Source organism: Numenius arquata, chromosome 16 (assembly GCF_964106895.1).
Source record: "Numenius arquata chromosome 16, bNumArq3.hap1.1, whole genome shotgun sequence".
NCBI classification, from domain to species: domain Eukaryota; kingdom Metazoa; phylum Chordata; class Aves; order Charadriiformes; family Scolopacidae; genus Numenius; species Numenius arquata.
This window is the reverse complement of record NC_133591.1, coordinates 744,885-762,667: the sequence shown is the minus strand read 5'-3', so window position 1 is coordinate 762,667 and position 17,783 is coordinate 744,885. Positions and strand designations below refer to the sequence as shown.

Genomic DNA, 17,783 nt, shown 5'->3' with positions numbered 1-17,783 from the left:
TGCGTTAGGGGCTGTCGATTGAGAAATGGCTGACTGAATTTATAACAGAAAAGTCTGTGGAGGCCTCTGGTTCAAGAAGTCAGAGTTGGAAATTGTTGGAGCTGGCAGATTGTCCTGGGAAGAAGCGTCGTGTGCGTAGCGTTGTACCCATCCCCAGGGAGGTATCTAGTGCTGGTTTCTGAACACAGAGTGCTGGGCTAGGTGGACATTTTCCATGGTGTGATGTGGCTCGTTTTAAGCTTTTATGGCAAATTTGTAGCTAAGTTACATCTGGCTCCATAAGTAAAATAATTTGCTAAATTTCCTCACCTCCATTTGTGGGTCTGTGCAAAAACTTTGCCCAGAAGGAGAAGGGACGTGATGGTGCTGCTCCCGTGGAGTTGGGCTCTTGAGATAAGGCAGAAGCTGGAGATGCTGTGATGGTTTTAAACACCTAGGAAAGCAAAGGAAAATCGCATCACATCAGTAATTTTTGCAAAGCAAAAGGTGCAGTGACTTATTTCACATTTTTTCAGCAGGCGTAGCATACCTGTGTTCCCTAAATAACGGGAAGGCAATGTGTCTGTCAGTGTGTCTGCTTTGGTCACAGCAGCTTTTTAGTGCAGACTTTTGGGAAGGAGGAGTGGTGGAACCGGAGCAGAGGAGGAATGAGTCCTCCTGTATGAGACAGCTGCGTCTATTAAACCAATTTTAAATACAGTTTTGTTAAACTAAAACCCACCTAAACTCTGAAGCCTTATTCATTCATAGGTGCGGTGCTGGCTCTGGAAGCCCTAATTCCCCCGGTTATCGCTGCCCCTGTGTTAGAGGTCACTGTTCCTTCTGATTTGCAGGGGAACAGTTTCCTGTTGGGGCAAGTGATAATACAGGCAAAAGGAGCCAGGTCAGTACAAATCAAAGGTCTTTGATATCGGGCTCCCTCCTCGTGCCCGATGGCAGATCTGAGAGTAGGTGAGGCTTCTTGCCCCAGGCTGTGGATGCGGGTTGAGAAGGTGTAACCTCTTCCACCTGTAAGGTCTACAGAACCACCTGGTTCCCCAAGCGTCAGTGGGTTAAACTATTCCAAACGATGCACTGCTTTGGTTTCAGGGAACTTCCATATCTGAGAAGGGCAAAATAAATGTTTGTTTCTCAAAATATTCACCTTAGCCCTGTAAGATACGTTCAAGTCAATAGAATAAAAGATAGAATCAGGCACAACAATCTGAAGAAAAGCCACCGCTCAGTCTCAGTTTGTGTTTTATGCGATCTAAAGGAGGTGGAAGGAATGCGGGTCGAGTGCCATCTTACTGTACTTAAGGCCTGTGCTTGGCTGCCTGTAAAAATTTTAAGGGGAATCACATGTCAGAGTTGCAATATAAATCCAAATAAAATAAACCTTAAAACAAGTCGACATAAAAAAAAATAAAAGTTGGCATTAAGCAAAATGCATATCTCTGAAAAAGTAAGAAATGCTCGCTATCTGGATGAGAGTTTTGTTGGCAGTTCAGTGTCAGGGAATTGGGATGCTACAGCTGCAACGTAAAACCTATCGCTGGATAAATTCTCCAGGTTTTGTCGTTTAAGTCTTAACCTGTCACGAAGGTACAGTGCAAGAATTGACATACGTGGGAAATTCACCGAGCAATCTTGGGACGTGGGTGCTAGTCCTTTTGGCCGTTATGATAAATTGCCTTATTTTACAGCGGGATGTGTGCGGTGGCGCTTGCAGAAGCGTTCCAGGGTGAAAGGGTTCAGGCCGCTGCCAAAAATTACCTGAATGTGGGAATCACATGCGTGTTCCTCAGTGGTAGCTCTTTGAGCATCACTGAAAGGCAGTGAGTTCTCAGGAGTTTAGTTCTCCCTTCTCCTCCTGCAAAGGCTAAAAGAGCTGTGAACATCCAGGAGAGTGTGTGGGATCCGGTGGTCGGAGTGGAACAGGCTGAGAGCGAGGGTTGTCTGGTCTCCACAGCTGGTCTCCAGCTATCTTAGGTATCTACTGTAGGGTTTATGTGCTCATAAAACTATCAGTTTCCTTCTCAAAGATGTAGCGTATGGAGAACTGAAAGATTTAAGAGTAATATTGGAGCTGGTTAGTCTTCCTCTTTCTTTATGGAAGCCATAAAAATAAAAGCTGGTCTTCGGGTAGAAGAGTTTCATAACAACAGAATTTAAATGTGAGACAGGTAATTGTGTGACCACCAGATGCAGCCTGAGATTGGGGTGGATTTAAAAAAACAAAACAAACAAAACAAAACAAAACAAACCCCCAAAAAACCAGAAACCAAAACAAAAGTTGCTTCAGGTCATCAGCTAATGAAGTGTAGAAACCTGGAAGAATTTCCTTACTCAAATAGACTTTTGCCTCGTTGGCACTTGCTTTGTGGTTTTGTTTTGCTTCGAGGTGTTTGGCATATCCTGCTGGATGGGAGGCCTCGGTTATCTCCGGTTTGTTGTGGCACAATAACATTCCTACACACTTTAACGGGCTGTCATTTTTGTCATCAGGGTGCTTTCAGCTCTTGTAGTCAGCCGTAATTCTTAGAACTCTGGCTTTTAGCAGAAGAAGGTTGTTCACCAGCCAGAGTGGTTATGGTTCTGTTGTCACTCCTGCATTCTCTCGACTGTACAACGATTCAGACTGTTGCTGCTTGTTCTCTGATTCCAGGAAAGCCAATATTTTCCGTGGACATTCACCCAGATGGGACCAAGTTTGCAACAGGAGGACAAGGTATGTCTGTGTGCTGATAGAAGGCAGAATTTGGGGCTATAATAATAATAATCTTGTGCCTTCACAACACTTTAATTGGTTTGACCCTTTTAAAAACACGTCACATATCTCTAAGGAACAGATAATTATGTAAGTCATTAAAACGTACTGAAAAGTGCGGTAACACTGCAGAAGGCAGGGGCACGTCTTCTGATACCCCCGTACTCTTGGACACCACCGAGACAGTGGCTGCGGTAGTTGAGCTGTGGCCATACTGGCAACATTGCTTTTTTTTATTTGAAGAGGAACTGAATGTGAAGTTGGGCTTTTTGACCTGGCAAACAGTAGAGTGGTTGGGACAAAAAAATCCAATTATATAAATGGAATAGCTCAAGAAATATGTGCAAAAATGTTATTTGGGTTACAATAGTGAGTAATGTTGGCTACAATAATTGCAATTTAGGATTTGAATGTATCTTTTCTCTTTTAGTAATACAATTTTATTATAAATAGTTCATCCTTATAGTTGGTGTCATTATGTACAGTATGATTTTTTTGAACAAGGCTGTATAACTTTACAGTTGTAGTGTCAAGAAATATAAAACACTTCTGACTCGGTGGAATTATATCAATAATTGTGAATAGAGAATGATGTCTGTATTCAGATGCTTCCGGAGTTCCCACTGCAGCAATACCTGAATCTTAGCATCCGTCTGGAACTGACATCAAGTTGAAAAGCTTTTTTGCCTGTATTTCAAAGGGAGGGATTTTTGTTCTCTCACAGGCCAGGATTCTGGGAAAGTTGTGATCTGGAATATGGCTCCTGTCCTGAAAGAGGAAGATGAAAAGAACGAAAATATTCCCAAGATGCTTTGTCAGATGGACAATCACTTAGGTAACAAAGATCTTTTTTTTTCCCCCTGAATGTTGGTGATTTGCCAAAGCGTGAACATTACGTGTTTGTGATTACAAAAAATTGTGCCCTGTCCAGTGGTGAGGAGTCAGAGGAACGCAGTAGAGGGATCTCAGACTTTGGCTTTATACTTTTTTTAGCTATTTAGCAGGAAATGTTGTTAAAATGTGGGAAAATATAGAGAGAAATATAGATACCTTTGGAAATCTCCCTGTGAACTTTTTCCAGCTGCGGCCACAAAGTAATTGACAATGCACATTCTGAGAAACTGGGGAGCTCTGGAGGAAAAGGGCAAGAGAAGAACTAAGTCTAAAGAAAACATCACGGGCAGTGTATTGGCTATAGTTATAGATTATTCCAGATTTATTGCACATTACTTTTAAATTTAGAGTTACCTGAACAAGTTGTCCCCTTTCTTTTCTTCAAGATACATCTTTCCTTTTTTGCCTTCTTAGTCCCACCTCATTTACTACAAGCAGTTTCCTTTGATAGATGAATATTAATCTTTCTTCCTTTGAGCTGCTTTTGGTGAAACTTTTTAAAATAAAGAATAGGGTTTTTTTTTCCAAGTAAGAAGTTCTTCAAGTGCTGCTGAAAGAGGTAAGTACCAATTCATTTATCTAAAGCAGACAGAGCAACTGCTTTGAGTGGGAAAAGCACACTTAAATCCTAAATATCTCCTGTCAGGTTCTGCTTATTAGAAACTCTGGCCCCAGTCCAGAACAGGATGAACTTACTCGCGTTATTTCATCTTACAAACTTTCTCCTCTACATTTCAGCGTGTGTGAACTGTGTGCGATGGTCAAACAATGGTGTGTACTTGGCTTCGGGGGGAGACGACAAGTTGATCATGGTGTGGAAACGAGCTGCGTAAGCATGTTTCTCTCTTCTCCGTTTTATGTTTTATTTCAGGCAGGTTACTCTGTCGCGTCTCCCAGTGTTCATTCCCAGGGCTGCCTTCTGGGGGCTCGCTGCTTGGCTGAGACTGGTGCCACCACGGCACTGGTGGTGGAGACCTGCTCTGTGTCTGCCTGGCGATCCCTCTCCTCTCCAGGAGCTGAGGCATTTTCTTCTGGCCTCGAAGAAAGGTTCCTGATGAAATCTGAGGAGTTACCTTGAATGTTACCATTCTTGGCTATCTGTAGAAACTGTTCATTTTATTGAAGCTAATTTTTTAATATCTGGAATTACTGTCTCTAAAAAGTAGGGTTTTTTTTGCTTCAGTTTTCACTGCAGGAATAACTGACTATCAAATGAAGTGTACAATGCAGCTGACTTTCCTTAGAAATAAAGTCTTAAGAACTTGAGGTGGTTCTGTTGGTAACTGTTTCTATTTTAATTAGGTACATTGGACCTAGCACTGTGTTTGGCTCCAGTAGCAAACTGACTAACGTGGAGCAGTGGAGGTGTGTGTCGATTCTCAGAAGCCATTCAGGGGGTAAGTTAAAAGATGTTGAATCAACATAATTTGAACGTGCTTGAAAAAAAGAAATAGTTTTCAGTGTCACATTTTGTTGCTCAAAACATATTTGGTGGGAAGTCAGTAATTAATTTAAGAGCAACAATGAAAATCTAAAAGAAAATGTCATTTTTAATCAAATGCGCATTTTCACACAAGTAACTTCTGGCAATGTAGTAGAAACCTTCCGGCAACTATGTAGTAGAAAAGTTAGCAACTAAAGAACCTATATTTTGCTATTTGCTAGCTTAAATACTAATCTGAATAAAGGAAGCTAAACTGTATTTTTATTTAAATACATGTTCTCACTTGCGACTAATCTCCTGGCTGGCAAATGATAAAGTTTTTGTAAACCAAAGAATATGAATGTTTAGTTAAGAAAAACAACTAAAGAGCGATGCAAAAGATGTATAAACCAGATAATTTCAAACACATTTTGCACCTGCTGACACAAGCTATGATTAAAAGCGAGACGGAAATCACTCTGATCACTCCACGTGTGTTGGAGTAAAGCCAGTGCATTGCGATAGCTGCTGTTGCTGATTTCATTCAAAACAAGATGAAGTACTTTATACAGGCACTAGTAGTTCCTCTGATCACTAACCAGGGCGGTCTCTGCCTTGGAGTTTTTGTTCCCTGTTGCCCATGTAAGTTGGAGTCTCCCCATGAGCGTTGCGATGTTCTTCCTTACCTTCCACTCCAGAGACGTGATAATCACTTCTTGGTGATAGAAAAAATGTTGAGAGACAGATTCTTTTTAAAAAGATTTTTGGATTCTCTGATTACCATTAACGTCTTAAATGGAAACTTATTTTTCCCGAGCAGATGTCATGGATGTAGCGTGGTCTCCACACGATGCCTGGCTGGCCTCCTGCAGTGTGGATAACACTGTTGTCATCTGGAATGCTGTCAAATTTCCAGGTGAGAATCCTGACATTTCAGATACGCAAGTGTGTAAAGGTTTGTGACAAACTCTTCCCTCCATGGGTGTGTTTCACCGACTGTGGGAATGGGTTGTCTGTCTTTTGAGATGACACGCTGCAGTCTGGCAAGTCCGTCCTTCTAGGTTTGCATGGGAATGAGCAGAGGATTCTGCTCTGCTGTAGACAGCGGCTACGTTCAGGTTGTGCTGCTGATTTTACATGAAGGTCATTATTACATGTATTCTCTTTTTCACCCTCTCTGCAAAGTCCCAGATAGATAGAACTTCAGCTTGATATTACATCTATATATGCATATTTTTTTTTTTCCCCTGTTTGCCTTTTGGGGGGCACTATCTTTTTTACCCCATTTTTAAAAGCTGCTGCTTAATAAGCAGTGTGACTTTACATGCTGAAAGGGAGGAAGGACAGGCTCAGAGAGCCTCAGAGTAGCAGGAGCTCTCAAGCCTTACAATTGATGGCCATTTTCCTTCTCCGTTGCTGCGGTATTGGCAATCCAGGCAGTCCTGAGTTCTCTCTTTCTCAGGGCCGTGCTGCCCCTGGGTGGCTTGAGCCAACCCGTGAGGGGCTGGGGCAACTGGGGGGCACCTACCTTCATTTGGCCACTCCTCACACCTGACTTAGTTTGGGCTAAACCTCCCGTTGTGTGGTGCCCAGTCACTGCCATTTTGGGGCTGTTTCCAGTCCTGGTATCAGAGTTTTCAGACTTCCTGCCCAGTTCTCTCGGCTCTTCTCTCGGTGTCCGACACGCGAGAGACTGGCTGGAAGCAGGTCCCCAGCTCTGCCGGGCTCGGGTGTCCGTTGAGTTGCAGCTTTGGCTGACCTCCTGTTTGGTGCAGGAAGCTGAATTTGTTGCGATGATCTTTGGGTACAGAGGAAAGGGTGAATGTTCAGCTGAAGTTCCGGTTAAACTGCTGCTTTCCGTAGCCTGACAGTGCTGTTCTGAACAGCCCGTGCTCTGCGACTCTTCCTGCTCTCGTCTGCTTCTTATGAAGAGTTTTGCACCCCTTATTCTGTCCAGAGTTCTCTTTCCCACTTTTTTATATCATTCTTAGGTTAAATTCAGGTTCCAGTTTGGTTGATATGTTGTTGTTTGTATATCATAAGAGTTTATATTTAATACGCTGTTTCAAAAAGATCTTGTCAATCCCCTCGACTGTCCCAAAGGAGGTATCAGTAACTCTTCTCTACCCTCGATTTTGTGTGCACAGAAATTCTCGCCACTTTGAAGGGGCATTCCGGCTTGGTGAAAGGGCTGACCTGGGATCCTGTTGGAAAATACATTGCCTCCCAGGCTGATGATCGAAGTCTGAAGGTGTGGCGGACCATGGACTGGCAGCTGGAGACCAGCATCACAAAACCCTTTGATGAGGTATGTCAGAACGTGTGGCCGTTCCAAGTGAGTTCCGATAGAATGAAGGAAAATTGTAAGAATAACTCTGACTCTGCACCAACAGTAGTTAATTTAACAGTGCCGAATCACATTAAATTATCGGATGGCAGATTCAAAAGGGGGGGAGAAGAGAGTTACTTTCTCACACCACATGTGATTATGTTGAGATTCTCATTGCCATCAGATGGTGTGGGTGCCGAAGGGTTACATGGGTTTTGTAAACAATTAAGTAAATTCCTGGAAATGTAGAGGTTATTCCAAGGAAGTCTTGGCACACTAACTGCATTGTTCATCTGTGCATCTTCTGTTGGCCACTATCAGAAAGGAGGTGAGTGCTTATGAGGGAGCTTTGGTCTGGCATCACAGGGCTGTTACCTGGTGATGCTGATCAAGAAGTCAGATTTCTGGGGACAGAAGATGGTGCTTTGCAAGTGAGGTGTTTTGCAGTGATCTTATGGTATTGTGATTAGCACCATTACTCTTCGTAATAGACTGTAAACGCCTGAATTCATGTCTGAGCTGGTGTTGCAAGCTGAGGTCTCATCACTAGTGGTTGGGATGCTGCAAGCCTGTCACTGACCAGGACTGTGGTGAATACTGAGTGTACTGTATCCAAAAAGACTTACATTTTGTTTCCTTTAAAAAAGTTCTCCCAAGTTCCTTTTTCCCCTTTTTGGTAGAGCTTCAAAAGTCACACTAGATCACCTGTATAAATGTGGCTGGAGTTGCTAAGAAATGTATGTGATGTTGTTCTTTTATATTCACAAAAGACTGACTTTGTAATTGTAATTTAAATCTAATAATCTAATAGTTTAAAATCTAAAAGTTAAGTAGTTTGTATTAAAAATCCTTTGTTTGCCAAACACTTTTAAAGAGGTGGGCTTTTTGATTCTTTTTGTCAGTGCGGAGGGACAACGCACGTGTTGCGTCTCAGCTGGTCACCTGATGGTCACTATCTTGTTTCTGCTCATGCCATGAATAATTCTGGACCTACCGCTCAGATCATCGAGAGAGATGGATGGAAAACCAACATGGATTTTGTAGGGCATCGAAAGGCAGTTACAGTAGTGGTGAGTGAGTGATAGTAATTTATTCCTGAAGTAAAACTTCTAATGTGTGCTTTTTGATACTTTTATGCATAAATGGGACAAGAGGTGGAGATAGGTGTCAAGATTAGTAAAGCAAACGCATGGTAGTGGTTAAAAAATGTCAACCTTACGTGTTGAAAGCAATCAGCTTGCCCTCATGATGAGAGATCTGGACACAGGTGACCAAGATAAGGGGCAGTACAGGAGTGTGTTGGGGAAGCCAAGCACTACCTTTGTTAACTCTTCTGTGACTTGATTAAAGGGACTTGGGTTTCTAGTGGGTTCCTGACCACTAGGGAAACTATCATTATTTGCCATTCCTGTTGAGGCGTGCAGAAAGCCCCTTAGGAAAGCACATGCAGCTTTTGTCAGTGCTCTTACACAGCCTGCTTAGGGACTTTGTTTCTATGAAGTGCTTCTTTTTCACTCTTAAGTGGAAAACTTGCTTTTAATGCAGATCTCCTACCAAAGTGTAATTACTGTAATAAAATTTGGGGCATCTCATTTGTCCAGAAATTCAATCCAAAAATCTTCAAGAAGAAACAAAAGAACGGGAGCTCCACCAAGTCGAGTTGTCCCTACTGCTGTTGTGCTGTCGGTAGTAAGGATCGATCTCTCTCCGTGTGGGTAAGTGGGGATTTTGCTGACTTTGGGCTGATGTGGTCATTGGGGTGATTTGGGGGTTTAGCACAAAGGTCCCCGTGTACAGCACTAGCTCTTATATTTGGGTTCACGTTTAGTCTTTTCTCTCCGTTGCTGCAGGATTAGCTGGGGGGAGGAAGGGGTTGGTGTCAGTTCGTGTCTCTAAAGCCAGAGCAGCTGGAAGCCAGCGGCAGAATGGGCTGCCCTGCTCGGGGAGGAGCTGCGAAGGGAGATAATGTGTTAGCACATTAATAAACACAATTCAGCCCTATTTTCTTCCTGTCTTTTACTCGTTCTCCATGTGAGTCTCTTCAGAAAAGGACTGTACTGTTTCTCCATGTTTATCCCACCTATCCGTTAATTGCCCCTGGAGTCTGGCTTTGCTAGTTGTGCTTTTGTGGGCACGAGGAGGATAGAGCAGGCCCAGTAGCTGTTTCTGAGCATCTACACGGCTCATCTTTCTGCTTTGTTCTGGCTTCTGTCTCTGCTGTGGAAAGGAATGTGAAAGTGAATGAGCTTTTTAAGTAGATTTTCAAGTTTTCAACATCTAGTTTGGATTTTACTTTAAAATCTACGCTAAAATGGTTATTCTGGCAAAGAGAGGAGTAGCTATTCTCACATTTGTAAATGCAAGACAGGTTGTTTGGCAACTGCAAAGGACAGGGAATAAATTTAACTGATTTGTAAAGCTTTGTCATGAGAACATGTGCCAAAACACACCAATTGCTAACTGCAATCTACTATTTATAGATTCCAGAGTGATATTTATCCATCAGTCCCTAAATGTGTAACACTAAATCTGCTTCTGGCAATGCTGCCAGCGCGTACCCATGTCAAAGTATCACTCAGTATATCTTCCTTTCTGTTTATACTGTGATTGCATTTAGAGTGCCTGTGGAGGCTATACTGGGTGTTACAGAGATGCAGAGTTCTAGGCAGTCTTTGCCCTGAGGAGCTTAATAGATGTGTGTGCAACACAGACCTGTGGGAATATGAAAGAAATAAGTTCTGAAGATGACTATTACGCTGCATCTGGGAGCCCATGAGCATGAAACATCCTACACCACATTGACTTCTCCTCCCTCCTCAGTCCCTTGATTTAACATAAAGGACCTTAGAATGTCTGATTTAGAACAGGTTGCTGTGAATTTTCATATGCAGTTCTGTATTACTAAGCTGGTTTATAAATGTAGAGGAATCCTCTTTAAGAATAATTGTGAGTCCAATTCCCTTTGCTCTTGAGAGGCTTCACTTAGACAAGTAGCTTGAGTGAGGACACAGGAACCTCGTCTGTTTTCTGTCTTCCTCTTGTGCTGGCAGTTTGCAACACCCTTATCTCAGAAAAGCTCAGAATAGAAGCTGTCTTTAACATCTGTGGAATTACTTTTTGAGTGGTAGAGAGTGTTCTACGACTGTGATGTAAAGACCAAGTCAGTTGAGAAGTTAAGTCCGTGTTTCAGAGAGGAGGGGAGGGTGGGATGTCAGCTCTTCTCCTCCAGAGCTTTCCTGTGCCCGCAGGGGAGTGGGTGAGAAGGTGCTTCAGACCATCAGGCAGACACTGTCTCCTGGCCAGGTCTGCTTTGGTGGCTGTCGTTAGTCTCTGGGAGAGAATGATGTGGTAATGTTTGTGGTACTGTAGAACTCCTAAATTTCTGAGTGTTGTTTCTTCTGTTTTAAGCTCACGTGTCTGAAGCGACCGTTAGTTGTCATACACGAGCTGTTTGACAAGTCTATCATGGACATCTCCTGGTAAGTTGGTTTCTGCTCATGTTACAAAAGCCCAAGTGTTGCTGTCAGCTTTAGGTATACACAGTAACTGGAAATTCCTTAAAACAGTCGAGATTGTAGCTGTTGGATCACTTCCTGAAGTTTTTGATTCTGCTGCAACGTCTTTGGTAGTAACATTAGCAACTGGCATGCGGTCACTTGAGGTTGTGTAGCATTAAAATTGAATAAGAACTAATGTATTTATAACATGATGCAGTAAAATACCCTAATAGCTATAACGATATTGGTGGGTTTATGCCATAAGTTTTAAAGCTTACAGTTCTTTAACTTCCCATTTCCTCTATGCCACGTGGATTTTGCCATCAAACTTGGTGAAGCACGATAAAAAGTTTTCAAACCCAAACCATTTTGCTTTCATTACTAGACGAAGGCTCAGAAGCCAATAAGCGGAGTATTTAATGAGAACTGCTGCTATTGTTGTAGTACAATGGCTTTGAATACTTTTGTTTTCCTGGAGTGTTTTTTATTTCTCCATCTGCAATTTGCACAGTTTTCATGGCATACAGTCATTGGGAGTAATAGCTGGTTAACATTTCACAATTCCTGCGGAAATGGGTTTGTGGGATATTTGAGACAAAGGATCATTAGGAAGCTTGTTATTTTATATCCTGTTTACAAATTGAAACGTATGGCTGAAGTGTCAATAATATGGAATGTTCCCAGAAACATGCTCCATTCTGAAAACAGACTGAGTAAATTCAGAGAAATCTGACACTGTGATATTGTTATAGCGCGCTCATTTCTATTTTAGAGATTTAGACTTGGATCCATCACCGTAATATCTGAACGTGATTATGTTTTCATGGAACAATTGCTTGGATCCAGCAGTCAATAGGAGCTCGGCAATTTTGTCTGCTAAGCGAGATCTTATCATTTTCTGACCTGGAGTGGTGGTGGTGAAGCCAGTTACGCGGGGCTGAGGCTCACTTCTGGGTGGGATGCTGCGAGGGCACCAGCCACCAGGAAAAAAGATGTTTTCAAACACTTCTAGCAATTATGCGTGCAATACGTTTTAAAGCCTTGCTGGAGTAATTTGCATAGAGCTTGAGAGTTCTGCCTTCTTCCCTTTCTCTGCTGTTCCCCGAAACAAGTCATCTGTGAACCACTATGTCGCTGTGAGCTCTGCGATTGGAAGTTACTGGGTTAGCAGTCAAAACTCAGCAAATATTATTTATTTCAAATGTGCAATAACAGGTTATATATGGAAATTACCGTTCTATTAGGACTAGAATGTATAGTTTCTCCTCTCTCTCTTCCACCAAGAAAACCTTTTGAGACCTCCAGGAGAGGGTTACAATATATCCCACATGCAAGAACATGTGCGGTGTGCTTAAAAACACAAGTGGTGACCAATAACAGCCTTTCTTCCCCCAGTTCCAGTGGCACACAAACGTTGTACGTCTTTTGTAGGAAACAGATTTGTCATTTTCTCTCATTGTTCATTATGAACACTACTGTTTTACCCCCACAGAAAGGTTTTTGTGGTGCGGACCATGCCTTGGGTAGATGTGCTGTTCTAATGGCACCTCTCTGTGTGCAGTCCCCAAAGGAGCATGGGCACATGGACCTCTGCTGTCCGTCACCCTATCTCCTTGCTGTCCCGCTGCTCTGGTGCCATCAGGAGTTGTTCTGATAATAAATCTTATGCTAAGATTTTTATTGAGCAATTTACTGTATTGCCCCTTTGCCTGAACGAAAGAGATTGAAATAAAGATCCATCTTTGTTTTCCTTCAGGACCCTGAATGGCCTCGGTATCCTGGTGTGCTCCATGGATGGATCGGTGGCATTTCTGGACTTTTCCCAGGATGAACTTGGAGACCCACTCAGCGAGGAGGAAAAGGTGCAGTAGGCACTCAGGGGATCTGGGATCTTATTTAAGCCATGTATTGATTCAATTAAAATACTGGATTATTTATAGAAGTATGTAGTGACTGATTTCCGTATTACAGAAAAAGGTGTTCTTGTCAACTTCACAACTCATTAAAAAAGAGTAGTCAAGAAGTACATTTGTGATATTAGTTCCTATTCTGGAAAGAAAGTCTATTTGGAAAACATCCACTTGCTTACACATCATTATACATTTGAAGTAATTATTTGGCCAAGGAAACAAGGAGTGGGTGCTTCAAAACACTTTAAAATTACTCTTTGACTTGCATATATGCAAGTCTTTTTAAGCTGATTGCTGTTGGCTGTTTTTTCCTCTCATTGCTATTAGCAACTAAAGCCTTGAATTCCAATTATTTTCTATATTGATTTAGTGTTAGCTGAAAATATAAAGAAAAAATAATCCGTAGCGTATGAACGATACAGAGGGCATTTGCATTTTCTGGATTCCATCAGATGTGTGTGACTCCATCGCATTATAACTGGTGATGTCACGCAGGCAGTTGTAGTCACTCTTTGTGCGTGATACGTTCTTAACGCCCACAGAGCAACATTCACCAGTCCACCTATGGCAAGAGCCTGGCGATAATGACTGAGGCGCAGTTGTCCACCACCATCATTGAGAACCCGGAGATGCTCAAGTACCAGCAGAGGCAGCAGCAGCAGCAGGGGGAGCAGAAGAACACCTCGCTGAGGGATACGCCTGGCACCGCCACGGCGGCTCCCAAGGTGGCAAGTATGGTCAACGGGGAGAGCCTGGAGGACATCCGGAAGGTGGGTGTTCTGGATACTCACTGTAGAGTGGCAGGGACTGAGCCCATAAATGCCAAACCGCTTATGATAAAAGCGATTTCTGCTTGCTTCGTCGTGTTGAGCAGCACCTTTCAGCCCATGAATGGTCCAGCTGGCATTACTGGGGCTTGCTGAAAAGTTAAATGCTTTTAAGCAGAAGTAGGAGTGTGCGGGGAGGGGCTTGTGGGTGTTTCTGTGATGTGTGCGGAGAGGAAACCAAAGGCAGCAGGTAACAGTCCAGCTGCAGAACTCTGCCGCAGTTTCTCACTGAAGGAGGTTGAAAGCGTTATTTAATTCTCTCCTAAACATACCTTTTAATGAAGGATGCAGTGCACACAGATGAGAATGTTTTGGCCTTGACTCTCTAATGTGGAGAGAATTGGAATTCTTTTGTAGTTCGTACTGTATGAACTTAAACACCTACTGTTGTCAAAAAAAAGTTGTGGTATTAAAATACACTTGTATTAATGAAAATGTTGATTGATTCTACATATGCAATAATAGCATGGTTCAAAGACAATATGGAAAAAATCTTTATTAACGGATTACTAAGTGAGGAATATCTTTCACCTGATACACCTATTCTTGTCAGGTGGGGAAAAAAGAGAAAAACGCATTTCCTATTTCTCAGAAATTATGATGAAATATATTTCCCAACAGAATCTCTTAAAAAAACAAGTTGAAACACGAACAGCAGATGGTCGGAGAAGGATCACGCCTCTCTGCATAGCTCAGCTGGACACTGGGTACGTTGGGAAGTTGCCTTCAAAATCCTTCTTTATATTTAATTATTTTTTTTTCCTGATGCAAACTCTACAAACTTCATTTTAATCTTACGGCATCTTAAAGCACTTGCTGGAAATGCCTTGTGTGTACTTACGGAATATAGTTTCAACCTATGTTCTCTTAGCTGTAAGAGCTCACTTCTAACAGACAAGGCCAACTCTCAGTGTCTGCGGTTGCAGATGAGGGGACAGTCACGTGTTGGAGGTTCACAGCTACATCGATACTGGCTTTAGCGTCCTGCGTATGAGAAGCCACTCCGAAAAGTTGGGTGGAGGTGGTTTATTTGGATTGTATCTGAGTATCCACATGTGGAAGAGGGAAGAATGGAACAAATAGTTTAGTTAAAATTATTCTTTTTCAATTATATTTAAATACGGTTTTTAAAGTGTTTTCAAGAAATATATTTGTTTGTCTTTTTGCTTAGGGATTTTTCTACAGCCTTTTTCAATAGCATCCCAATATCTGGATCTCTGTCTGGTTCGATGATGTCTTCTCAAAGCAACCAGCAGCTCATGTCATTAGATTCTAATGCTGTGAATTCCCTTAATACTTCAAAGCCTTCTGTAGAGCCAACAGCGGCCAGTATGAAACCAACAGATGATGCAGCCAATAAAGATGGGTCAGTATTTGCAGTTTTGGTTTTTGCTTATATGACTCTGTTTTGGTTTTAATTCTTGTTTACAGTTCTGTAATCAAGCAGTTTTTAAAGTGGTTTCCTTACTGCAAAACTTCAAGAATCTAGTATTCCTGAAAACATCAAGATTTAATTAGTACTTGCTTACTCTATATAGTGATAAATCAGCAATGAATAAATCCACGTGCACGGTTCTAGAAATGAACTTCAGTGCAGTGAGGTGCCCAGCTGATTGCTAATGCTCTAACAAATTGACTTGCTTATGGATGACTGGGTTGCTATTAGTAAATAATAGAAGGTTTTCCAGCAGTGGAAGTAACAAAGCCTGTTTTACATCAGATTCTGTCCCATATATCTCCTTTCCTCACACATGATGATGCTTCTTCCCTGTGTAACAGTCCCCGCAGAGGAGAGCGAGCGCAGTGACAGTCACTCGTCAGCGCACGCACGCTGGTGGCCAGTGTGTCTGCCAAATTCTTTATGGAACAAGTAAATTTTACTTGCTTTTCCCTCCGTGGTAACACTGACTTGGTTTCTTATCCTCCATGTGTTTTTGTAGCTTTTGCAAGAGCACGATGTCATTGGAACCTCCACCATTCCATCACATTTAGTTGGAATTGGCCACAGATTAAAAAATGGGTGGGCAGACTATGAGGAACGATTGACAGATGAAACTATTAAGTCTCCTTTTCTTTGGAAATTGGACTTGTAACTGCTTTTTAGTACAAACATCAGTTATCTTAGGGCCATTCTTTCTTCCAATTCATTCTCTGAATGAATTGAAAAGTCTCTAAAGTAAACAACTATCCAAATAGCAGCTCCCTGGAATGCTTTAGTGTGGGGAAAACGCATTCCTTTCCCGTAGAGTTATGCTTGGGAAGGCCTAATAATTGGTTTGGCTTCTTCAACAACAAAATCAAAACCTGGCTTGAATTGTTTCAGCCCAAAATGTTTGCTTGATAAACAGTGGAATATAATCTTATAATGGAATGTGTTTGGTTACCTGAACAAGGGGTAAAACCGGAACCCCCAGTCATCGCTTAAAATAGCGATCCTTTCTCTTCGGGTATGTAAGTACCAGCACAAAGTGTCATTTCATTCCTGAAATAAAAATACATAATGAATGAATGAGGGTATTTCAATCTAGATAGATCAGTGTGGACACATGGTGCTCTGAGCTCTGATAGGTGTCAGGAACAGCTTTTGAGAACAGGCAAAGCGTGCAGGTTACTGGTGCATGAAAGGGGAAAAAGCACGTCCTAATCCCTGCGTGTACTTGAGCAAAAGGTTTTCAGTGTGGCTTCCAGCCGGTGGTGTGAATCCCAGCGAGTTGTTATCAGCCATGCAGGTTACTAATACTAAATTTTTTTCAATCCTTCCTTTCCTGTCCCTTTTATCGACAGTGTAAATGCTACCTCTGCCTCAACTGCTCCTCCTGCATCCTCTTCCTCTGTGCTGACGACTCCATCCAAGATCGAGCCTATGAAAGCGTTTGATTCGAGATTCACAGAGCGATCCAAAGCCACCTCAGGGACTGCTGTTGTAACCAATGCAAATCAGACTGTTGTGGACAGGTAAGGCACCGCCTGGGGGCAAAGGGAAGAGAGGGATAGTACTGTGGAGTTGCAGTGCTGACTCTCTGTGGTGAGGATGTCGTGGTGCTAGCGCTCCAGAAATCGTTCTGGGTCTTCTCCACAATGGGAAGGAAGGGGACGGCTGTGAATAGGTGAATTCTTTGCTGACATTATCCCTTTGTACATTTGTCCCTGGCATTTGGGATCAAGCAGACTCTTCAAAATATTCCGAGTTGGAACTCTTGCTCCAGGAGGCTGTGCGCTGCCTCCACGCGTGGCTGCGCTCCTCGGGAGACCAAAATCGCCAGCCTGCAGCTCTGAACGGGAGAGAATGTTCCATCAAGATCCATTCCCATCCATGTCTGCAGGTGGCCCCTCATCATAACAGCCGCCACTGTATTCCAGTGTTATGCCTTGAAAGCAAGCAGAGAAGACGCTTTGATTTTAAGGGGTTTTGGCTCTGGATCCACATGATTTTAAAAAAAAAAAAAAAAAAAAAAAGCCTTTGGTTTTGTGACATAGTGTGTTATGGCATAAGTATTCCTGCCTCACCAAAACAAAGGGTAGAAAAACCAGCAGTCTTGAGAAAGAAGTATGTAGTTCCCCAACTTATTATTATCAATAAAATGTGTTTTCACTAAATACCTCAACATTTTTATGTCAAAGGGTTTAACCATATGATGCAGAAGCAAGATGTATTAAATTACTCTCATAATTGCTTCTAATGCGTCAGTAAAGTATGGATAAAAGCGTGTTGTTTGGCATCGTTCAGGTGCCAAAGAGAAAAGGTTTGGATTATGCAAGGTGTCTCTAGGAAGCCGAGTGGTTATGGAATAAGTGGCAAAACATTGTGAGTTAATAACCAGCTATTGGAGGGAATGGGAAGGCTATGATTAAATGACCCATTTCAGTGTGTAACAGTTAACAAAAGAGTTCTCAGGGATGTGTACTTTGTCATCTTTAGTCATATTGTATTCCGAAATGGAAAATGGAGCGGTGAGGTCATTTGTGTGGTTTGCGGATACACGTCTTAGAGTAGTCAGAACTGAGCAGGACAGCTTTTGGGGCTGGCCACCAGCATGAGAAATGAAGTTCTGCGTGAGCAGGAAGCATAACCTCCTTTGGAGGGGAAAAGGTGAACTACTTTGGTGTCCCCCAGAGTGCTGAATTATCTGTATCAACCCAGGGAAAGAGACCTG

At 42.4% G+C, this 17,783-nt stretch overlaps 1 protein-coding gene across 1 annotated transcript in view; it reads left to right on the top strand.

The window, feature by feature from the left end:
- Positions 1-17,783, top strand: part of HIRA (histone cell cycle regulator) — a 33,670-nt gene that overhangs the window by 5,558 nt on the left and 10,329 nt on the right. Inside the window, exons 2-15 of the mRNA XM_074159636.1 lie at positions 2,648-2,710; positions 3,474-3,584; positions 4,382-4,472; positions 4,946-5,040; positions 5,887-5,982; positions 7,214-7,374; positions 8,298-8,465; positions 8,997-9,110; positions 10,804-10,874; positions 12,649-12,754; positions 13,345-13,572; positions 14,251-14,336; positions 14,801-14,995; positions 16,414-16,584. Coding sequence (XP_074015737.1) covers positions 2,648-2,710; positions 3,474-3,584; positions 4,382-4,472; positions 4,946-5,040; positions 5,887-5,982; positions 7,214-7,374; positions 8,298-8,465; positions 8,997-9,110; positions 10,804-10,874; positions 12,649-12,754; positions 13,345-13,572; positions 14,251-14,336; positions 14,801-14,995; positions 16,414-16,584 — 1,756 coding nt within the window. The remainder of the gene's footprint in view (positions 1-2,647; positions 2,711-3,473; positions 3,585-4,381; positions 4,473-4,945; positions 5,041-5,886; positions 5,983-7,213; positions 7,375-8,297; positions 8,466-8,996; positions 9,111-10,803; positions 10,875-12,648; positions 12,755-13,344; positions 13,573-14,250; positions 14,337-14,800; positions 14,996-16,413; positions 16,585-17,783) is intronic.